We start from the raw sequence: 22283 nt of genomic DNA, 5'->3' as shown, positions 1-22283 counted from the left end.
TGTAATTTTGCTACTGTTATGAATCGTAATGTAAATATCTGATATTTTCTGACTTAGAGACTTACGCATATATACAGATGGTGTTATCTTTGCTACCTAATTAACTCACCAGCTTTAATATGTACTTCAGTGCATTGTCATCCAAACCACCACAGTATCATATATATACACAAGGACAGTCACTTGGATTGCAGCACATCCAAACTCACAGAGTTCCAGAGCAAATAAACCAGAATGAGTCACAAACTACACATACAGTTTCTATTTGACCACAGCAAACTGAGGGTATACTATCAGCAGGGAGCTATTTTATGACAAAGTTTCAATCTTTGCCCTCCTGTAACCGAATCTCCATCAGACACCTAAACCAGGCCAGCAGTCCTGAGAACAAGAAGTGTCAAAACACTATTCTGCCAGTCCTAGGTCACACACCAGCCAAAACGAACGGGTTCCGAGTGAATGGATTTTAATTACCTGAATGGTGAAATGCAGATTATAAAACTCCTGAGAATAATCACAACAAACTATTTGCAAATGCACACACACACACACCCTGCTCTCTATGCCAGAAGCCTGGAATTGAAAGGGGGGGGGAGAATTCCTTCCCTCTTTCTCCCCCCGCTCTCAACTAAATATTTCCCCCAACATTTCTAATTAGAATTTCTCTCTTTTTAAACCAGGGGTGGAGAGAGGAGAGGGAACAGAGATGTTAAGAAAGTTTCAACACTTTTCTAAGCTTGGAGGAGCCTAACCAAAGTCCACAGCCACATAGTTTAGTACATAGAGCCAAGGCTTTGACCTTAATAGAAACCATCTGCTGTTCAAACAAGGGAGGACAAGCAATCATGATTTCCTTGAAAAGGCAATGAGGGGGGGGGGGGGAGAGAAAAAAAGGAAACAGCAGCTGGAACTTAGCTCACGGGGACAAACTGGTCCTCTTTCCTCTCCCTGGGCCTCCTCACAACCCCCATCAATGAACCACCTTGGGAAGGCGCGAGGGAGTGTGTCACAGCTCTTGGAACTTCCTAATGTGGGTACGGTGGCAGCCTTTGTGCGCGGCTGTTGATTCTACTCATGGCTCCCTCCCCAGTGACCGTGCCTCAGCCCTGCAGACCCCTGAGACAGTGCACAGGAGCCCTGGCCAATGGGCTGCCCATGTTCTGAAAAGGGAGGTGGTGGGAAAGCAACAGGAGGAGAAAGCATCAGCCAGCAAACTACAAGTCTGGCCAAGAGCACTAGTGGCAGCTTCCAGGAAAGAGGAAATGTGGATGGAAAAGCCAAGAGCAGCCTCTCTCTCTCTCTCTCTCTCTCTCAGCCCTGCCCCAGGAAAGGAGAAAAGCTACCCGAGAGACACACCTGTAGGTGCTTCACAAGCACAAAGCTGTGCACTAAACAGAGGGTGGGGGGGGGGGTAAAAAGCAAGGGGAGCTTGAGAGATCAGCCTCCTAGGTCACCCCCCTGTATCTCCCAACTTTCCACTTGCTCCCGCCCCAACACTAACCAGGGATATGTGTGTGTTTCCCCACCCACCCCTGTGAAAACATCATACCACCCCCAAAGGGGTCACAACCCCCAAGTTCAGAACCGCTAGTCTAGCACATCACATATGCAGAGTAACATGGAGATGATTTTACTTCTTTAAAAATGGACTGGTTTAGGCAGCCAAGTGTGGCTCTATACAATTCTTAAGATATTATTCTGTGTATTATTGCAAATATTTTAATGAATTTACAATCCTAATTTCTATTTAATACAGTAGATGGTGCATGTAACTACAAATAATTCATATTTTCCAGAAAAAGCGAAACTATAACTTACAGCTCCTTTCAAGGATCGCTGCCTTGCCGTGGCAAGGGGGCTTGCGTAGCTCAGTGAAGCTATGAGCTATGCCGTGCAGGGCCACCCAAGATGGACAGATCATAGCAGAGAGCTCTGACAAAAGGTGATCCACTGGAGAAGGAAATGGCAAACCACTCCAGTATCTTTGCTATGAAAACCCAATGGACAAGTTCAAAAGGCAAAATGATATGACGCCGGAAGATGAGCCCCTCAGGTCGGAAGGTGTCCAATATGCTACTGGGGATGAGCAGACGGCTAGTACGGGTAGCGCCAGAATGAATGAAGCGACTGGGCCAAAGCCGAAAGAACGCTCACTTGTGGAAGTAACTGGTGGCAAAAAGACAGTCCGATGCTGTAAAGATTTTTATTCCATAGGAACCTGGAACGTCAGATCCATGAATCAAGGCAAGCTGGACATGGTTAAACAAGAGATGACAAGACTGAACATCAACATTTTAGGAATCAGTGAACTAAAATGGACAGGAATGGGTGAATTTAATTCAGATGACCATCAGGTATACTACTGTGGACAAGAATATCGCAGAAGAAATGGAGTATTCTTCATAATCAATAAGAGAGTAGGAAAAGCAGTCTTGGGATACAATCCCCAAAATGACAGAATGATCTCAGTTCGAATCCAAGGCAAACCATTCAACATCACAGTAATCCAGGTCTATGCCCCAACCACAGCTGCTGAAGAGGATGAAGTTGACCAAGTTCTATGAAGCCCTACAACACCTTCTAGAAGCAACGCCAAAAAATGATGTGCTTATTATCATGGGTGATTGGAATGCTAAAGTAGGAAGCCAAAAGATAACCGGGATAACAGGAAAGTTTGGCCTTGGAATACAAAATGAAGCAGGGCACAGGCTGGTAGAATTTTGTCAAGAGAATACAATGGTCATAGCAAACACTCTTTTCCAACAACCCAAGAGACGACTCTACACATGGACATCACCAGACAGTCAACACAGAAATCAGATTGACTATGTGCTCTGCAGCCAAAGATGGAGAAGTTCTATACAGTCAGTAAAAACAAGACCAGGAGCTGATTGTGGTTCAGATCATCAGGTTTGTCTTGCAAAATTTAGACTTAAATTGAAAAAAGTAGGGAAAAGCACTAGGCCACTCAGGTATGAACTAAATCATATCCCTGACGAATATACAGTTGAGGTGACAAATAGATTTAAGGAATTAGATATGATAGACAGAGTGCCTGAAGAACTATGGATGGAGGTTCGCGACATTGTACAAGAGGTAGCAACTAAAACCATCCCAAAGAAAAAGAAATGCAAGAAATCAAAATGGCTGTCTGAGGAAGCTTTACAAATAGCTAAGGAGAGAAGGGAAGTGAAAGGCAAGGGAGAAAGAGAAAGATACACCCAATTGAATGCAGAATTCCAGAGAAAAGCTAGAAGAGATAAGAATGCCTTCTTAAATGAACAGTGCAAACAAATAGAAGAAAACAATAGAATGGGGAGGACCAGAGATCTTTTCCAAAAAATTGGAGATATGAAGAGAACGTTTCATGCAAAGATGGGTATGATAAGGGACCAAAATGGTAGGGACCTCACAGAAGCAGAAGAGATTTAAAAAAGGTGGCAAAATTATACAGAAGAACGATACAAGAGTGAGCTTTTTAATATGGCCTGAGAGCTCCCCCCAGTGTATTACTTAAGTTCAAGATGCATATATTTGTGGAAGGCAATTGAAGGAAGTTTGTTTCAATCTTTCTGTTACAAAATAAAATGCTACCTCTTCTAAAATTAAATTTTACCACTGTTGAAAGTTATTTTTTGTTATTACCATGTCTGTGCATTTAATTGTTTTTGTTATAAAAGCAGAGTTCAGCAATAAGTTAACACGTTTAAAATATAATTGTCTTTTAAATTCATTTTATATGAATTTATTTATTTATTATTAGTATCTAAGCCCATTTTAAAAATGGGCTTTGAAAGGGGTGGCGTGAGAGGGTGGCCACGGCTTCTTTTGGCCCGCAAAATGGGCTAAAGGAAGTGGGAAGCCCCCCCCCCGCCAGCGGCGCTGGCACAGGAGGCTCCCTGTGGCCCGGCAAGGGCTCTTGCCATGGCAAGAGTGGTTCCTGGGCTAAAGGGAGTGGAAAGCACCCCCCCCCGCCAATGGCAACAGGGCTTTGAGGCCCGCAGGGAGGCTGCAAACTGCCCCCCCCGGCTCCCTCCCAGCAGGAGCGTGCTTGAAGGCCGCAAAGCCCTGGCGCTGCCTTTCTCCTTGTGGGCGACAATGGAGGCCGCAGCCACAAGACTTCTAGCAAGCAAGGAGAGAAGGTGGGAACTAGCAGGAGGGCCAATCAGGGTGGACCTGGACGGACAGGGCCCTGGACAGTCTCCACCCAGGAGGCTGTTTCCCAAATATATAAGGGAGCAAAATAGTGTTAAGGAGATAGAGAAGAAGAAGAAGAAGAAGAGTTGGTTCTTATATGCCGCTTTTCCCTACCCGAAGGAGGCTCAAAGCGGCTTACAGTCGCCTTCCCATTCCTCCCCCCACAACAGACACCCTGTGGGGTGGGTGAGGCTGAGAGAGCACTGATATCACTGCCCGGTCAGAACAGTTTTATCAGTGCCGTGGCGAGCCCAAGGTCACCCAGCTGGTTGCATGTGGGGGAGTGCAGAATCGAACCTGGCATGCCAGATTACAAGTCCGCACTCCTAACCACTACACCAAACTGGCTCATAGAATCATAGAGTTGGAAGGGGCCATACAGGCCATCTAGTCCAACCCCCTGCTCAACGTAGGATCAGCCTAAAGCATCCTTAAGCATCCAAGAGAATTGTGTATCTAACTTTTGCTTAAAGACTGCCAGTGAGGGGGAGTTCACCAGCTCCTTAGGCAGCCTATTCCACTGCTGAACTATCAGAGTCAAGGGCAGGCCCATGTAGAGAGAGTTACAGAAGTCTAGTCCGGAAGTGACCGTTGCATGGATCATTTATATACCACCTTCCATTTGAGCTCAGGGCGGTTTACATTATATGTATGAATGTATGAATGTAGGTATATAGGTATGTCTCTCTCCCCGCCTCTCTCTCCAAGTTGGCTAAATCTTTTATTTTATTACATTTATATACCACCCTTCCTTGTGGCTCAGGGCAGTTTATAGTGAAAAATGTGTAGTACAGTACAAAAAAAGTGTCATAAACAGTGGAACTTCTAACTTTTTCAACTGTAGAACCTTTAAACTTCACAACTCTGCAATCGAGTAATGTTTTCAGTATATCTGTTGATTCAGTTCTTCTAAAAGCATTCATAGTTTGGTGGTGGGAGGGGCCTCTGGGCTCTAGTTGGTGGTTGTTTCATTGGACTCAACTGAAGGCTTACTGGAAAAGCTCCATTTTGCAGGTCCAGGGGAATTGTTTTAGTTCCAGCAAGGCCTTGATATCATCTAGGAGCTCATTCTACCAAGTGGGGGTCAGGACCAAAAAATCCCTGACTCTGGTCAAAGCCAGATGGGGCCAGGGACCACCAGCTTGTTGATGTTAATAGAGCACAATGCTATTTGGGGGACACAGGCAGAGGGGTGATCCCTCATATGGGTTATCTAGTCCAACACCGTGCACTATGCGGGATACCCACAACATTATTGCTGTGTAACCTGCCACCCCCTTGAATCTTTCCCTTGCATGGAAATGATAAATGATAAAAGTAGTTCCTGTAGCTTTAAACAGCAGATTCCCTTAGTGGCTGTTGCTAGGCAACCATGGTATTCCAGACTGGCTTGATGTAGCTCCTGTAGCTTTAAACATCAGATTCCCTCAGTGGCTGCTGCTAGGCAACCACAGTAGATAAAAGTCAATAGATAATAGATGTAACTGAAAATGGGAGGCAGATCAAAGGTAGGATGGTAAATGGCTGAGAAGGAGAGAATGAGGCAGGGAAAGGGAAGATGGTATGGGGGTTGCTGGGGGCGGGGGGAAAAGAAAAGGACTGCTGTGGGAGGGGATAAGAGGAAAACTTAAGGTAGATTAGCTTTTGGGAGGGAAAGAAAAGTGCCACCTCAAAATTACGAAATACATGTAGATTTGGGGATTGGGCCTGGGGAGGGTGGAGTTTGAATGACTGCTACTAGCAGAGAATGTAGCTGCTAATTTGTTTATATTTTAATAGCATTTGCAATTTATCTTTCTCAAAAAGTATCAAGCCAATGTGCATGCAACAGGCATGCAAGAAATGGCTGCTGGATAAGCATAAGTTATCTAGGGTGAGTATTTATATTTACATTGCTTATATTACTCATACTCTGTTTATGTTGATTCAAGGGGGACACTGCATTTTCAGAATATATCTTGGCTTGATTTTAGGATTTTAGGCTTTAAAGGATGAGAAACAATTTATCTGTACTCAGTACAATAAGGCTTATAATAATAATTTGCATATGCTAAGGGCTATCAAGTAAAAACTGTAATTAACACATGAATATTATAACATGATTCAGTATTTCAATGTAGCTTTCTGGTAACAAGGTATAAAAGTAAAATTTAATTACAATGCCCTATGCTTTAATCCATTCTACTCTATGAATCATATTTGGCTCAACATTTCAAGCTACAGAACAAGTTAATTAAATCTTTTAGGCTCTGATATGAGGGGCTTATGTATATATTTAAGCTTTGAATATTGGAGATGACACATTTATTGTTGAATATAGTAGACAATATCCTGTGACCATTTTCATAAGAATTCAATAATGTATCTGTACATATAAGTATGCATAATATTTCAGTATCTTATATGTAAAGTCTTGGTCCAGTGCAATCAATAATTGACCCTTCGCTTATTCACTGGTCCTCCATTTGGTATTGGCAAGTTCTGCAAAGCAGCCATATTACATACTCATTTATTTAATTTGAAAGTTTCATCATTCCAGAAAGAGGGAGCAAGGTGCCTGATGCTCAGTATTCATTATACATTCTCAAAAGTATTATCCAAAGTATATTAGAATGAGATGCTAGGTATGTAAGAAAATGTTACTGGGGAGGCATATTGGCTTTTTGCTCTTTTGTTCAAATTCTTGCATTGAAGGCATTTCAAGGATACGTAATTTCACATGGGTGGTGACATGCTTATAGTCATGGCAGGTAGAAGTCCAAATGAAATGTGAAACTTGCACATGAAACACTCCACAGGAAATTTTGTCCTGCATATCCAGCATCAGTTTAAAATTAGTCCTATGTATTCATCTTTTATTGCTTCAGGTTACATTATATTTTATACGGTGTAAGTCAACAAAGTTTTCATATTTGCTACGATATCTTCTTGATGATAAATATGATCAGTCGATTAGTAAGTAGCTGTTAACACACTAGTGTATCTTTAACTCTGCACATCAATATAGGTAGTGATTCTGAGAAACCCAATCTAATTTTTCCCCCTCTGGCTGCTGTTACTCCCTACTCTGTCCAAGCAGAACACCAAGACATTTTTTTTCTTACTCCCCATTTGGTATTGGCAACTTCAAAGTGGCATTTGTTTCAAAGGACACTTAAAAAGGCCATACATCCCAGCTTTTATTCTTTCCCTTAGGCCTTTGTCCTTACAAATAAATTCTCCTGGATTCCCTGTGATTCTTTTATCAGGCATCTTCCTTTCTCAGGGCACTCTTGTGACCTAAGTGCCAAGCTCGTGCTCTTTCAGCTATCACCTTATATTTCAAGGGGGGAAAAGGTTTTGATCAAAGACTATCTTTCTGTCAGCTCTTTCAGGCCAGATTCAAATGTCTGGCACCAAATACAGGTATCTGCATTTGTCTTCTGTACTGTACCCGGAGATCTTTGTTCATTCACTGAGACGTTTAATTTTACCTTTCCAATGCAATGTTTCTTTCTATACTGACAACAGAACGCTACATTCCATTTCAGAGAAAACATCTCTCATGGAAACTTCCTTCTTTCTCTTTACACCCTGCACAAACTGATTTCTCTAATCTAAATTTGTAGGAATATAAAAGTGAAACATTATTTGAATGATATAGAAGGGTACAGAATTGAACTTGTAGTCTTCTGTCCAAATAATTGTCTCTCCAGACTTGAGTTCAGAGAAAATGGTTTCTGTGATATGCAGCCTGAGGCTTTATTCAGTATGGTAGACATCTCTGCTTATTATTATATGCAATGTATGTATTTTTTGTACTGTAGAGTTTAAATTGTTCATAACCTTATGAATCTAGCAAACCCTATTCTTTTATTTCCTGAGGCTGAAAAGTATGTTTTTGCTTGTCACAAAGATTGGTTGCAAATTTGCAACAGATCACACCAAATAATACAAAAGTAATATACACAGGGCCTTGTGGGCGGCATCTCAATTTTTCTTTACTAGTCCCCCCTAGCTTATCCCTTTTCTTGCTACAGTCTCTCCTCCCCACCCACAAGCCAACCTATTTTTGTCAGCTTCCTTATCTTCAGCTATACCTCCTTCTTTCTCACTGGCAGCCTCTACATATAAAAAGTATGGCCCAGGTGTTTAGTGCTGGCTGCTGAATCAGGTACAGTTGTGCAGTGCCAGCCATCAAGCTAGACCTAGTTGCACACTGGGGAACCAGAAAGAACTTGCAGGGGGAAGGTATCTCACTTTCCCCTCACCACACTTTCTCAGTTCCGCAGGGCCTGTAAGATGGAGCTTTTTTGTCAGGTGTATGGTTGAGGCTGGTTGTGGCTAGGAACAACTAAGGGCTTCCCTCAGAAAAACTGCAGCACCCCGATAGTAAATAAACTATCTGAACTATAAAAGTATGAGGTTGCTACTGACTGCTAACAGATTTTTATTATGTATTTTATAATGTTTTAACAGGTTGAATTATATTTTATTGTTATTGTATGAATGTTGGAATCTACAACAAGCTGGTAAAACCAGGAGTGGTGGCATACAAATTCAAATAAACTAACAAACAAACAAACAAATAAATAAATTTTTCACCTTAATTCCTCCTGGCAACCTTTCCCTTTTCTTCTTTCTACCCAACCACTGATAACTTATAAAACAAATTCTAACATCACCAGCTGAGTATTTACAATGAATTGCTATGTAAGCAAGCAAAGATCCAGGACTGTGATTGAATTAATCAATTTTTATGCTTTGCTATTTCTATCATATGAAGTTCTTCATGCTTATTCTTTGGTAATGCCAACCACATGTCCCCTGGATCCCTGACTCTCATGGCTCCTTAAAAGAACTGATGAGAGGATAAGAGGTCCCCTTTGGGAGATAATTAACCTCTGCTTTCAATGGGACAGTTCCCAAAAGCGTTCAAAGAAACAGTGGTTCGTCCTTTGCTGAAAAATCATCTCTGGCCCCACATGACCTGGCCAACTACTATCCCTTCTCGTATTTGGCATTTGAGAGGGAGCTGAAAGGACTACTGCAGACCAGTTATTAGCACACCTAAAGGTAGCTTTGGACTTCGATCCATTCCAGTCTGGCTTTCAGTCTAGCCATGGGGTAGAGAAGATGCTGGTTGCCCTGATGGATGACCTCTGATGACAGCTGGATTGAGGCAGGTTGGCACTGTTCGTGGTGCCCAATCTCATGGCAGTGTATGACATAGTTGATCATGAGCTACTGGCTCACCACCTTGCTGACATGGGGATATATGGGCCAACTCCATATTGGCCGATCTCCTTTTTCCATGGTTGCAGACAGAGCGTTGTGCTTGGGGAGAATTTATTACATTGCTGTCAGCTCCCTTGTGGAGTGCCACAGGGTGCAGTTCTCTCCCTAATCCTATTTAACATCTTTATGCACCCTCTCACCCAGCATGTCTGAGGGTTTGTCACCAATAGGCTGACAACACCCAGTTCTACCTCCTGATGGACGGATGCTGAGATTCACCCCCAGAGTCATTTACCAGATGTCTGGAAGCAGTGATGGGATGGATTAAGCAGTCACCTGAAATTCAGCCCTTCAAAGATAGAGGTCATATGGCTAGATAGAAAAGAGCCATATGAGGAAGTATGCTTACCCAGCCAGGACATTGTTCAGTTTATGCCTACACGCTCAGCCAGGAACTTAGATGTGATTTTCAACATCTCCCTTACTATGAAGGCGCAGATCACAATAGTAGCACAGTTGGCATTTTTCCATCTTCATCAAGCCAAACTATTAGCGCCCTATTTAGCTCTGGAGCATCTAGCCATGGTGATTTATGCAACAGTCACCTCTAGACTGGACTTCTGTCATCCGCTGTATGCTCACCTTCCCTGATCCCTGACCCAGAAACTGCAGTTGGTCCAGAACACTGCTGATCAAGTCCTCAAAGGAACTTCTTGGAGGGCCCACATTTAGTCTGTGCTTCAGGTTTAAGGTCCTGGTTTTTACCTTAAAGGCCATCTGCTGTCTAGGCCTGGCATACCTGAGGGACTGCCTCTTTGCCTATGCCCTCTGAAGAATGCTCCACTCTGCAAATTCCAACCAGTTGGTGGTCTCTGGCCCAAAGCAAGTATGTTTGGCCTCAGTCCTGGCCCTTGCTTAGGTGTATTCTGCATGGGGCTTTTTATCCACTCCCAGATTGACTAAATCCCTGCGGACTACACTGAATTCAATTTCCATTTTGATTTGGGGCACTTTAAATTTCCCTTCTTTAACATGCATCATTGATTTGTGGTGATCTTACTTTCCCCCCACAATATCCTGGAGTGGATATAAGCCTCGATATTTCAAAACCCACCATGAGTAAATGTGTAGATATCTCCTTTTTGCAAATAACCTCACTGCTCCGTGACTCAGAGCAAAGAAATCTTCCCTGATCGGCCAGGGCATCAGTTCAAAGACATCCCGGTTCCTGATTGCAAGGCTTCCCTTAAAGTGACTGTACTCCAGAAGCCCTAACTTCTCTCAGCAGAGATTTTCCTCTTGGATTTATTCCTCATCCTCTGCTTTCTCCAATCCCCCCCCCCCTTCAAGAAAAGAAAGACCCTTGCTGTGCTTCCCTGCTGAGCTTCCTCAATCAAGTGCTGAACACTTTCTGTTTCAATTGGGGGGGGGGGATAGAGGAAGACCCAAGTTCAAATCGGTCTAAATTCAGCAGGATCTCCCAACGGAAAAAAACAAAGTAAGTGCAGAATCAGCCTTGGTGGTATGAGTTCCCAGAGGAGATTAGTGCCCTGTCAAATCTGGCACAGTTCCACAGGGCCTGCAAGACAAAGCTCTTCCATCAAGCTTTTGGTTGGGGAAAATGACCTGAAAAAGGTTGCAGACCACTGAAGTATGGGGTGATATGAAAGACCTCTGCCTGGGACCCTGGAGAGCTACTACCAGTCTGAGCAGACAATATTAACTTAGATTGACCAGAAGTCTGGTTCAACAGAAGGCAGCTTCATCTGTTTATTTTTCCCCTCTATTAGCTATATTTATTACTAATTTATTTTATTTATACTCCATCTGTCTATATAATGGGAACCAAAAACATTCTGAGCTTTAGGTTATGCTTAAAGGATGTAACTAGCCCAATGTCATCCAGTGAGTTTCCAAGGCAGAATGACGATTCAAACCTTTGCCTCCCGGATTCTAATCTAAAAATCTATCTACTATAGGACACTGGCTTTTAGGCTGTGGCTGTTGTTGAATAGTAACAAACACTCAGGATTGTGTGAGACATGTGGTACCAAGTCACTGGGGCCATATTAAAAATTAAATGTATCAATGTTAATTATCGTGTACTAATTAACGGTGCAATCTTATGCAAGGTTAATACTGCCTAACTCTATTGGAACCAATGGGTTTACACTGGAATAACTGTAGATAATTGCAGTGTGGATGAACTAAGCAATCTGCTTCAGCAGAATAACAACAATTATGAATAAAGTTACATTTTCCTTTTGAAATTGATAGTCCTCAAAAAAATTGAGTATACCCACCCAAATATACATATTTGTCACAAAACACTTTAGATGAAGAGACTAAAAAGCCACTTACCCACCCAAATAATTTATTCTTAGTGACTGTAATATGCTTTAAGAATATGTACTTTCTAAAACAAAATAGGTTCACTCCTTCTCATCTATAAGGTCTAAGGTGTTCCTGATTCCAGTTCCAATGCAGCTGTTCAACAGCAGCATAATATATTGCACATCCAAGTCATGTCACGCCCACTGACTATTCCCACACAATTATTATTATTATTATTATTATTATTATTATTATTATTATTATTATTATTATTATTATTATTATTATTATTATTATTATTATTATTCGATTTATTGCCTGCCACTCCCTTACGGCTCATGGCGGGTTACAACATTTTAAAAACCCCAATAAAATCCATTAAAATCCCTCAACAACAATTACAATATAATATCGGTTAGCAAGCTAACCTGGCAAGATAGGCTAATCAACCTCCCCCTCCTACTACAAGCAGGTGGAGAGGGGATACTGATGGTACTAATCCCCAATCTCAATCCCGGGTCCCCAGGGGGGTGGCATAGATGTTAGCCTCGGCCTCAACCATAAACCTGGCGGAAGAGCTCCGTCTTGCAGGCCCTGCGGAATGATGGAAGATCTTGCAGGGCCCGCAGCTCTCCCGGGAGCTCATTCCACCAGGTAGGGGCCAGGACCGAAAAGGCCCTGGCCCTTGTCGAGGCCAGGCGTGCTTCCCTGGGGCCGGGAACGACCAGCAGATTTTCTCCCGTAGAACGTAAGGCTCTGCGGGGGCCATAGGGCAATTAATCATTTAGTATACAGGAAGTAAACCAATCACAATACAAAATCAGCACACTTTGTCCTTTCCTTAGGAATAAATTCTGATAATCAATTGGTAGTGTTTCCCTCAAAAAACAGTGGGAAATCATCATCCTTTATCTATGCTCTATTCCATTGTTACATTATACATTATATATATAGTTTTGCTACTTATTTTCATATAATCACTCTACAATAAGCCAAAGATGTCATACAGCACCACAAGGCATCCATTTGTGAGGGATCTAAGTTGAATTTTAAAAATTTCATATTCCTTTGCATGCTGAGAAAAGACTAAAAATCCCTACTTTGAATGAGATTACTTTTATGTAGTATATGAGCAAGAAAGCCCATTGCAAGCAGAAATACAATGGGTGCTAGGACCCAAGGGGTCTTTCCCCCTCTCTGTCACAGCCATAGCAGGTAAACAGGGCTGTTTGTAGCAGGGAATGAGGGCTCGTTTGGGCAACTCTGTCTCTCTCTGTCTCTCTCTGTCTGTCTGTCTCTCTCTCTCCCTCTCTCTCTCCCTCCCTCCCTCCCTCACAGCAGGAGCCATAGCAGGTAAGCAGGGCTGGTTTGTGGTTTGGCAGGGCTCTCTGTGTCTCTCTTATGCACGGCCGCTGAAACGGCGGCATGGAGAATATGGAGGTGGAAGAACCTAAGCAAACGGCTTACGCATGAGATGGAATGTAACGGCGGCAAAACCCAGAGTATCCGATTATGCACGCAGTTACTCCAGAGCCGTTTTTGGTTGTGCCCTGGTCCCGGGAAATTCCACTTTCTTCCGCATCTCACTAACATGGCTTTTTTGGCGGCATACGTTGACTCTGCACCCGGTTGCCGCCTGCAGCATGCATAATTGGTGATTTTAGCCGCCATTCCACCAAAAATGCAGGCCTTCCACTCTGTGCATAATGGGCCTTTCATACACTGGCTCCTGCAGCATCTGAGAGCAAAGTGGCTAGCGTCCAGAGGGGGAGGGCAGGAGCTGTAGGTGCAGGGCCAATGAGGGTGTGGCCAGCAAAGCTGGCCGCATCCTGATTGGCCCTATTCCAACTCATACACTCCGGACCATTCCACCCCCCCCAGGCTGTTTCACAAATATTAAGAGGAGGAACAATGGATAAGGATGAATGTTGTTGTTGTGTAGCAAGAATATACTTTTTGTCTTGTATGAAATCTTGTTTTGACTTCCAAAATTCTCCTTTAGTGCAAGCTGTAGAACTCAAGCCATATTGAACTATACAATAATAATGGAGTGTTTGTTCATACTGATCTAGAACTCTCTTTATATGTCAGCAAATAATCTATGCATGCAAAGTATTTTTTTTAAGTTAGTGGTCCTGTGTTCTATATCAGAAGAGTCCCATTTGTACACAGAATTAGTATGGTCCAAAGATTGGGTTACTACTACTGTTTTAAAATACAAACTAAAATTTAGGGTTGTATTGGTACTTTTTCTATCTCTGTTGTTTGTTACAGACATCTGAGCACAAGTTTTAGCTCACAATGGATCTTAAGTACTAGAATATGGAATTGTATAAATATTATTTTAGTAATTAATGCAATATTGTTTTGCTAATTAAAACACAGACAAATGTCCAGCTTTCTCCTATGGCAGCTAAATATATGACAAAGCTTTAAAGCAGTACTACAGAGATTAGGAACAACAATTATAGAGAGCAATTACTTACTTGAAAGGAAGTGCTGAGAAGTAGGGCCAAAATCTCGGTGGGCCTCATGTAGGTGCCTGATACGTTCATCAATAGACACCTGAGTAGGGGGGAAAGTAATAAGGAGGAATAAAGTCAGGTTCTTCATTAAAAAGAATGACTTTAATCATGACTACAAGAACTACCACAACAGTTTAAAATAACAGGATTCTTAGAGCACCACATATGTACAGTCATATTTAAATAACACAGTAAGTCAAAAAGCACTGTTATAGAGTCATAAAAACCTCTATTAAACAAAAATATCAAGAGAAGGCATTGTTCTCTTCATATCCTCCATCTAGGTCAATACACTTCTGAGTGCAGTGTTTCCATCTCTCCAACCCTTCCTCAGAGAATTCTTCAATTTACACCATGTCAAAGTAGGAGTTCTGGCATTCTTGTGGGAGTCAAATCATGTTCCTTTTAAATGTTTTAGTTTTGGGGAACAAAAAGAAGTCTGAAGGGGCAAGATCAGGTCTGTAGGATGTATGGAGTTAGGTTTCCCAACAAAATTCTCATAGTACAGTCTTTGCTACTCTCAAAGAATGAGCAGGTACTTTGCCACAATGGAAAAAAATTCCCCCAGCACAACTTTCCTGGCCTTTTCTTCATTATTTTCAATTTTCAATTTTCTTAAAACTTCTTCATAATAAACCGCCATGATCATCCTGTGTCCTTCGAGAAAAATCATTTTCTCCGGAAGGAACACTTTGTTTGAAATAAACCAGTGCGTGTACAATCTGGAAACCTAGTAGCAATATGTTTTGACTTACCCTGGGATTTACTTTATTTATACTCCCCTTTTCTCTCCAATGGGGGCCCAAACTGACTCCCATTTTATCCTCACAACAAAGCAGTGAGGTGTGTGTGTGACTGGTTCAAAGTTATCTAGTGAGTTTCCATGGCAGAGTGCGGTTTTGAACCTGATCCTAGTCCAACACTTAACCACTATGCTACACTGACTTTCAGCTCATGTAAGTCCTGCTTGAAATGGTTGGGATTAGATACATCTAAACAACATGAGAAAAATGCCCTTCATTTACCAAATCCTGTTTAAATGGAAATTTGCCAAGCCCACCTGAAACCCAGATATAATTTTCATTCTCAGCTGCTTCTATTAAATGTATTCTGAAAATGTTTATTCCAAGGATGGCTTATTGTCAGCCCATTTCTTTGGAGAGGAATGCTTACTTTTATTTTTAAAATCTCTCATTTCTGTATTAATTTTATTTCTACTGTGATAGCAAACTGGAGACAGTTACATTGAAATAGCATTGAGTTACTGAAACTGACAGAAAAAATTATGGTTTAAATAAACAAATCTCACCCCAAAAGGATTTTAAAATCAACACTAATTTAGTCTTCCAGATTTAAAAGGCAGTCCTGGACAAGCTGAGAATAGTTGGCTAAAATCCAGCAGAACCACTAAAATATGCTCTAGAAAGTTTTGTGGGCATTCCAATTAAGCAATCGTACTGCAATCTTTTTTCTTAAGGTCAGCACTGTTTAAAACTGCTTATAGGCAGGAAGGTCATGCATGTTTGAAAAGGGCAACAAAAAAGACAGGGTTAGTGGTTTTTTGGGAGGGCAGTCATTGATTCCAACAGGATAAAGGGCCAGTAAGGCAGTTTTGTATCCACACAATTGTTTATGTAAAAATGAAAATGTACTTTCATTCATTCTTACAACAGCTAAATGATTTCTATAGGCATTGTAAATAAGTGAGGACAGAAATATATAGCATAACTAGTAAATAAGCCCACTGCAGGCTTAATGCAACAGGCGCTAGGGGGCTCACGAGTCTGGCGGGTCGTGCTGGGGCAGGGGCGGCTTGGGTTGGGCCCCCCCGCCCGCGGCGTGGCCTACCGTGGCGTGGGCTACCTCCTCTGTGACTGCGGGTATCGGTGGCGAGGTGATCGGCGGTGGTGCTGGGTGGGGCGGCACAAGTGTGTCTGGAGGGTGGGAGGGTGGGGGGCCGTACGCGTGCGGGGCAGGGGCTGGCAGCGCAGCCGCCACTGTGGCTGGCCGCTGCCGCGGCGGGTGGCAGTGCGGGGCACTCCCAGCCGTGTGGGCCAGGTCCAGGCATGGTGGAGCCGGCGGCAGGGCCACGGTGGCTGGCTGTTGCAGGGTGCGCTGTGAGGCAGCGGCTGGCCGGGCAGAATGGCAGAGAGGAAATGGCAGCGGCCGGCCGCATGCAGGACACCTGAAAGGGGGGACGGATCGGGAGGCGCGTTGCGCCTTTCATTTAGTCAGTCCAGGGGAAGGGGCCTACGGGCACCCGTCCTCATCACGGACAGGGCCTGCCCTCGGGGCCCTTACCAAATTAATCCGCTCCGCTAGGAGCAGGTTAAAGATATTGGACTTAGAGGAACATAAAGTGGGAATGGATAGAAACACAGAAAATCAAATTACTCATCATATGGAAAGGTTATACAGATTAGAAGGCACAAAATAAACATGTTATTAGAAATTTTTATTTTTGAATAGAGGTCTTTTTAAATGCTGTGTAATGATTGTGAAGGGTTAATTCCTCATAGAATAAGATAATCCTGAGTGGCAGACTGCTCCAAGAAACTTGTTTGGTTTGTATGAGTTGAAACAATTAAGAGCTGAAGCTGGGGAGAGGGCAGTCTGAATTTAGCCCTGACAAGAGTCTGATAGTACCTGAGTCTATCCTGACAGAAAAAGGGTTTAGTATTGATGGAGTTTGTGTTTAGCACTGACTGAGAGCAGTTTAACGCAGATGGACTACTGGAAAGATTGGCAGGAAGAGTGGGTAGTTAGGTGAAGACTCCCATTCAGGCCAAAAAAGGGGATATATCTTCCAGAAGAATTTTTCTACCCAGTTAAAACAGGAAGATAGCTCTGAAGAGGGTCAAAAAGGTTTCATCTTAAAGATTCTAAGTCACTGGGAAAACCTTCAGAAATTCTCAGTTGCCTGAAACATATGAACGGTATTATGGACCTATATTGAAGTACTTCAGAAATTTCCCCCCAGAAATTTCACCTGACCTTTCCCTTCTATATTGAATAAAATATTTTGTTATTTTTGAGCTATTAAAAAGTCTCAAGTACATTTCAGTGGTTTAAGTTAAAGGGGGATCTCGAGTTCCTGCACCAAAATTTCATATTGTGGCAGGGTGGGATATCCATAGATCTTCAGAAAAGAATTGATAAACAGGGCTGCTCAATCAAAGAGGGGGACAAAAATGGAGAGAAAATTAATAACATATTTCACTCATCCATCCAGCACCCCTTCTTACTCTACAGGCCTACATTTTAGATCACAAAACATATATTTAAAACTCCACATTAAAACACAGAAATAAAACACACACACAGAAAAATGCCCATTGATTCTGAGAGCTACTGACTGCCAAGCTGGCATTGGATATCCTCCCAGCACAGTATTTGGGCCCCACTTCCCCAGACCACTGAGATCTTTCTCTCTTGGGAGATCTCCCTGTGCATCTTGTAGCAGCTAGATAAGATGGCAGCTGATCTCATGACATACAGCCACAAAATCTTATTTTTCTTTTAGGTTTGGGGATCTGTACATTCCTGTCATTTTTTTCTCTCCTCAGTTTTTATGTAAACAATTTCTCTGTATATTACATAGTGTTTGCCTATTTTAATCTGTATTTTAAGTCTGTTTATAATCAGATATAACAATGGGGGAGTGACTTACAAGAACTTGGGGGGGGCATCTTATTTTCCCCTTCCCACTATTTCTTCCCCCCCCCCTTTCCTGAAAAGTCCCCATAGCCTGATTCCTGATTCCTGTTCCTGATTTATTTTTTTCATTTCCAGTGACCGGACAATGTCTCCTGTGTTCACCTTTTCCTCCTTCTCTTCCCCTGGCAGCCTCTCCCCAAGAAAACATTTTATGCTGCCAAGTGCCAGGTCAAGCCAAATTGTGCACTGGGGAACCTGAAAAGATTTGTGCAGGTATGAGTGCCATATTCCAGTTCCCCAAATCCAGGTGGCCTAAATTCCACATCATGCAAACATTATGCATATTTGTATATTATGCAAATTATGCAAATCAGTTATGTTAATAGTAGCTTACGAAGAAGAAGAAGAAGAAGAAGAAGAAGAAGAAGAAGAAGAAGAAGAAGAAGAAGAAGAAGAAGAAGAGTTGGTTCTTATATGCCGCTTTTCCCTACCCGAAGGAGGCTCAAAGCGGCTTACAGTCGCCTTCCCATTCCTCTCCCCACAACAGACACCCTGTGGGGTGGGTGAGGCTGAGAGAGCCCTGATATCACTGCTCGGTCAGAACAGTTTTATCAGTGCTGTGGCGAGCCCAAGGTCAGCCATCTGGCTGCATGTGGGGGAGTGCAGAATCGAACCCGGCATGCCAGATTAGAAGTCCGCACTCCTAACCACTACACCAAACTGGCTCTTTTAGATACTTAGAAAACAAGTATCAAACTCTGAATATGTGAAACTGAAACAGAGACTGCAATATGCATTCAGAGCATTCTTCATCACTAAGTAGTAAACATGTCCCTACTAGCCTGGTATTAGGGCTATATATGCTTCAGTCTTGGCACCATTTATATGCTAAGTGCATGTTGATCTCTGAAAATAATAGCAAAGGGGGGGGGGGAGAGAGAGAGAGAGAGAGAGAGTGATTTAAAATGCTTTAATGGTGCCAGTTGCCACAGAAAAATATTCCTCCCAGAGGAAGAATTCAAGAACATGCTATTCTTCACAGGGATACCTTTTAAAAATTTGTGCACTCATTCTGAAGCGTTCAATATGCCAAAAAATGTGAACACGTATATGTATGTTAAGTGCTATCAAATTTCCTCTGACTTATGGCAATCCTATGATTAATAACCTCCCAAATATTCAATTATTAATAGTCTTGCTGTATTCTGAAAACTGAGGGCCATGGTTTTCTTGACTGACTAAAGCCATCTCATGTGGGCTACAATAGCTTCATTTTAGTCATTGTAGTTTCTAGGGAGAGTTCAGGCTTGATTTGATCTGGAACCCATTCATTTGTCTTTTTGATTGTTCTGCGTATCTGTAAAACTCTCTTCCAACACCACAGGATGCCTGTATTTCAAACAGGACACACAGCATGTGGGCAAGCTCAGAGCACACAAGTGAGAACTGAAATAATGGGAACCATGGGGGGATAAACACTTTGTGTAAAAGGCAGAGGGCATTTTGAACCAAAAATAAATAAATAAATCCCTGAACACTACTATAATATATTGAAAATACTTGTGTACCCAGAACTCTTACATACCCCCCACCTCAGAATTCCAGATACAGACACTTAAAAGGAACCAGATTTTACTCCGATAGCTAAGGATGCAAAGAGAAAGAACCTCAGACAAGTAGGAAAGAGAGATGTCACGCCCCCAACCACAATGCATTTACTCAAATATGAGAAACAACATCAAAACACTGGAGAGTAAAGCATGGCTCCATGGCTCCAAACTTCAGAGTTAGGTATGCACAGATGTATACATGATGAGAATTAGATATATTGTTGGTGGTCATTATATAATAATTATATATGTTATCTATGCACTGTTTTAGAATTTTGAGAAATAGCCATGGTTGCTACCCAAAAATGGAATTATGAAAGGTTGGAAAATCTTGATTCAATATTCTACTGTTATGAGGTTATTTCCAAATGGATGCTTCTTGTAGAACTAAAGGCAATATTCCCTGGTGGTTTCTGAAGCACCCCCTTCTCCTCAGTGGAGACTTCTGAACTGGCTCATTACTTTTCTAGCTAAGGATGCAAGGAGAAAGAACTTCAGAAAAGTAAGAAAGAGAGATGCCATGCCTCATAGTGGGTGAAAACCAAATGTTTATTGTGCTGCTTAAGATACTAGAAAGGAAATATATGCCAAGTGCTTTTGAACCACTGATATGACTTGATAAAACATAACCATTTCAGAAGTTTCAGCACAGGGCTGAGCCATTGAAAGATACCCCAACTGTAAGAACTTAACACATATGCAATGAATATTTAAGAAAATGCTTGCCTTAATTTGTATGAGAGACATTAATTATTGTTTGCATGCCATTTTAAGCTATTATTTTAGTTTTTAAGATTGTAGGGTCAAGACAATATTCTGTAGTGAAGATCCAATAATCTAATTGACTAAGGATGACTTTTTCCCTTGCAGAAACAGTAATCTCAAAATCCACTAGGATATATATATTGCGCCTGAATTCCTTTAGTTAATCCTCAAATGAAACAAGGGAGTAAAATATAATAAAAATCAGGAAACATAACAAAGCCTTTGGCACACAACCCGAGAAATCAGAGGAAAATGTTTCATCCAACTTAATGTCTATTGCTGCAGTTCATTTCCACTCTAGCTGATGGGAATTTTGCCATATATTCCTGTATGAGTAGGACTGGATCTTATCTAATTAAGCAAATACTGCTTTTTTTTAAATCTTTCATTGGTAATTTGAAATTTTCAATTTTAGGCTATGTTTATTGGTGATAGTAGCTCTGGAATGACTCAGTTTTATTAAAACAAGAGAAATGTGGGGGAAGAATTGTGGAAGTAGAGTTGGAGCTACAATTGGAAAGTTGTTTTTATTCTACATATATATGTAAATTGGCATATATGAAATGTATGACACTTCTGTAACTATGTATTTCAGAATGTTAATTAAATAATTAATCAACTATGCTTTACTGTACCAAGCACATATATTTGCAGTATCTAGTAGTTTTGGTATTCCTGGGCAATAAGTAAGGCCAAAGGTATACTCTTGCCTGCTTTGCTATAACTCTTGACTACAATGGAGTTAACAAAATACTACTTTGACTGCTGACATTTATTATGTCAAAAAAACAATTATAGCAAAAACTTATTATGTTGCCTAAAAATTCAATAAAGAAATGGGATGAAACACTTCAGGAAAATCACTAAATTAACAGAAAGCATGTATTTAAAGAATGGAAGACAGATGCTATGCATCTGGGCTAATGTCTGGTCCTAATATATTCTATATTACAACTGGCTAGATGGATGTCTGCTAGTATTGGGAACCTTTTACACTAATTTCAGAAATCTACTCTGTTTTGTAGACTGGTATTACAATTGTTCTATTCTTTAAAGTTTGTAATCTTGGGAGCTTCTGTTCTATTTTCTTGTAGCTTAAAACACAGTGGAATCAATGCTGATCATGACTAAGATGGAGGGATATGGTGACAGTGGAATCAATGCTGATCATGACTAAGATGGAGGGATATGGTGACAGTCATTATTTATATGCAAAAGTTATATTTTGCCTTTCTCCCCTCATTAAGGGGGCTAGTGGATTAAAAACATAAACAGCTACCTATAAGCAGGGACCTGAAAACATGAAAACCATATAAATATATCCAAGTAGAAGCTATGATGAAATAGTTATGATGAACCTGCAACAGAGATTAATAATGTTCAACATATTTGCACCTTGCATTGAGTTACTTGTGCCAGGCTAATGAGCAAACTGTGCAGGGATTTGAACCAGTCTTCCAGATCCTAGGCTGGCACTCTCTTAGCCCTATAAAAGGTAAAGGTAAAGGTATCCCCTGTGCAAGCACCGAGTCATGTCTGACCCTTGGGGTGACGCCCTCCAGCGTTTTCATGGCAGACTCAATACAGGGTGGTTTGCCAGTCCCTTCCCCAGTCATTACCGTTTACCCCCCAGCAAGCTGGATACTCATTTTACCGACCTCGGAAGGATGGAAGGCTGAGTCAACCTTGAGCTGGCTGCTGGGATTGAACTCCCAGCCTCATGGGCAAAGCTTTCAGACTGCTGCCTTACCACTCTGCACCACAAGAGGCTCTTCTTAACCCTATACCATACCGATATTTATGTGAGTCCTGGAGTCACAACAAACCGCATTATTCATTAACTTTTCACAAAAGCCTTTTTATAAATGCAATGAATGAGACATCAATGGACCACAAGCAACAACTGCCTTATCAGTTCACTTTCAGTTTTCTAAATGCTTTTTCTTGCAAAACTGCCTCAGCAAGATGAATCTGTATT

At 41.8% G+C, this 22283-nt stretch overlaps 1 protein-coding gene and 1 long non-coding RNA gene across 31 annotated transcripts in view; one reads left to right on the top strand and one right to left on the bottom strand.

The window, feature by feature from the left end:
• DMD (dystrophin) overlaps positions 1–22283 on the bottom strand; it is a 1311735-nt gene that overhangs the window by 156466 nt on the left and 1132986 nt on the right. For all 19 annotated transcript variants that reach the window (XM_077342956.1, XM_077342959.1, XM_077342965.1 and 16 more), the window contains one exon: positions 14235–14313. In XM_077342956.1, coding sequence (XP_077199071.1) covers positions 14235–14313 — 79 coding nt within the window. The remainder of the gene's footprint in view (positions 1–14234; positions 14314–22283) is intronic.
• LOC143840047 (uncharacterized) overlaps positions 1–22283 on the top strand; it is an 80649-nt gene that overhangs the window by 40105 nt on the left and 18261 nt on the right. Inside the window, exons 1-4 of one of the 12 annotated variants that reach the window (XR_013231987.1) lie at positions 5586–5705; positions 6004–6070; positions 14558–14635; positions 18066–18203. The exons of 2 other annotated variants lie outside the window; for them this stretch is intronic. This is a non-coding gene — a long non-coding RNA (uncharacterized LOC143840047). Of the gene's footprint in view, positions 1–5585; positions 5706–5976; positions 6071–14557; positions 14636–18065; positions 18204–22283 lie in introns of those variants that run through there. 9 more of the 12 variants (XR_013231983.1, XR_013231984.1, XR_013231986.1 and 6 more) reach the window with 9 other exon arrangements.

This window comes from Paroedura picta, chromosome 6, assembly GCF_049243985.1.
Source record: "Paroedura picta isolate Pp20150507F chromosome 6, Ppicta_v3.0, whole genome shotgun sequence".
NCBI lineage: Eukaryota > Metazoa > Chordata > Lepidosauria > Squamata > Gekkonidae > Paroedura > Paroedura picta.
The sequence above is the reverse complement of the archived record's forward strand: the minus strand, read 5'-3'. Positions and strand labels throughout refer to the sequence as shown.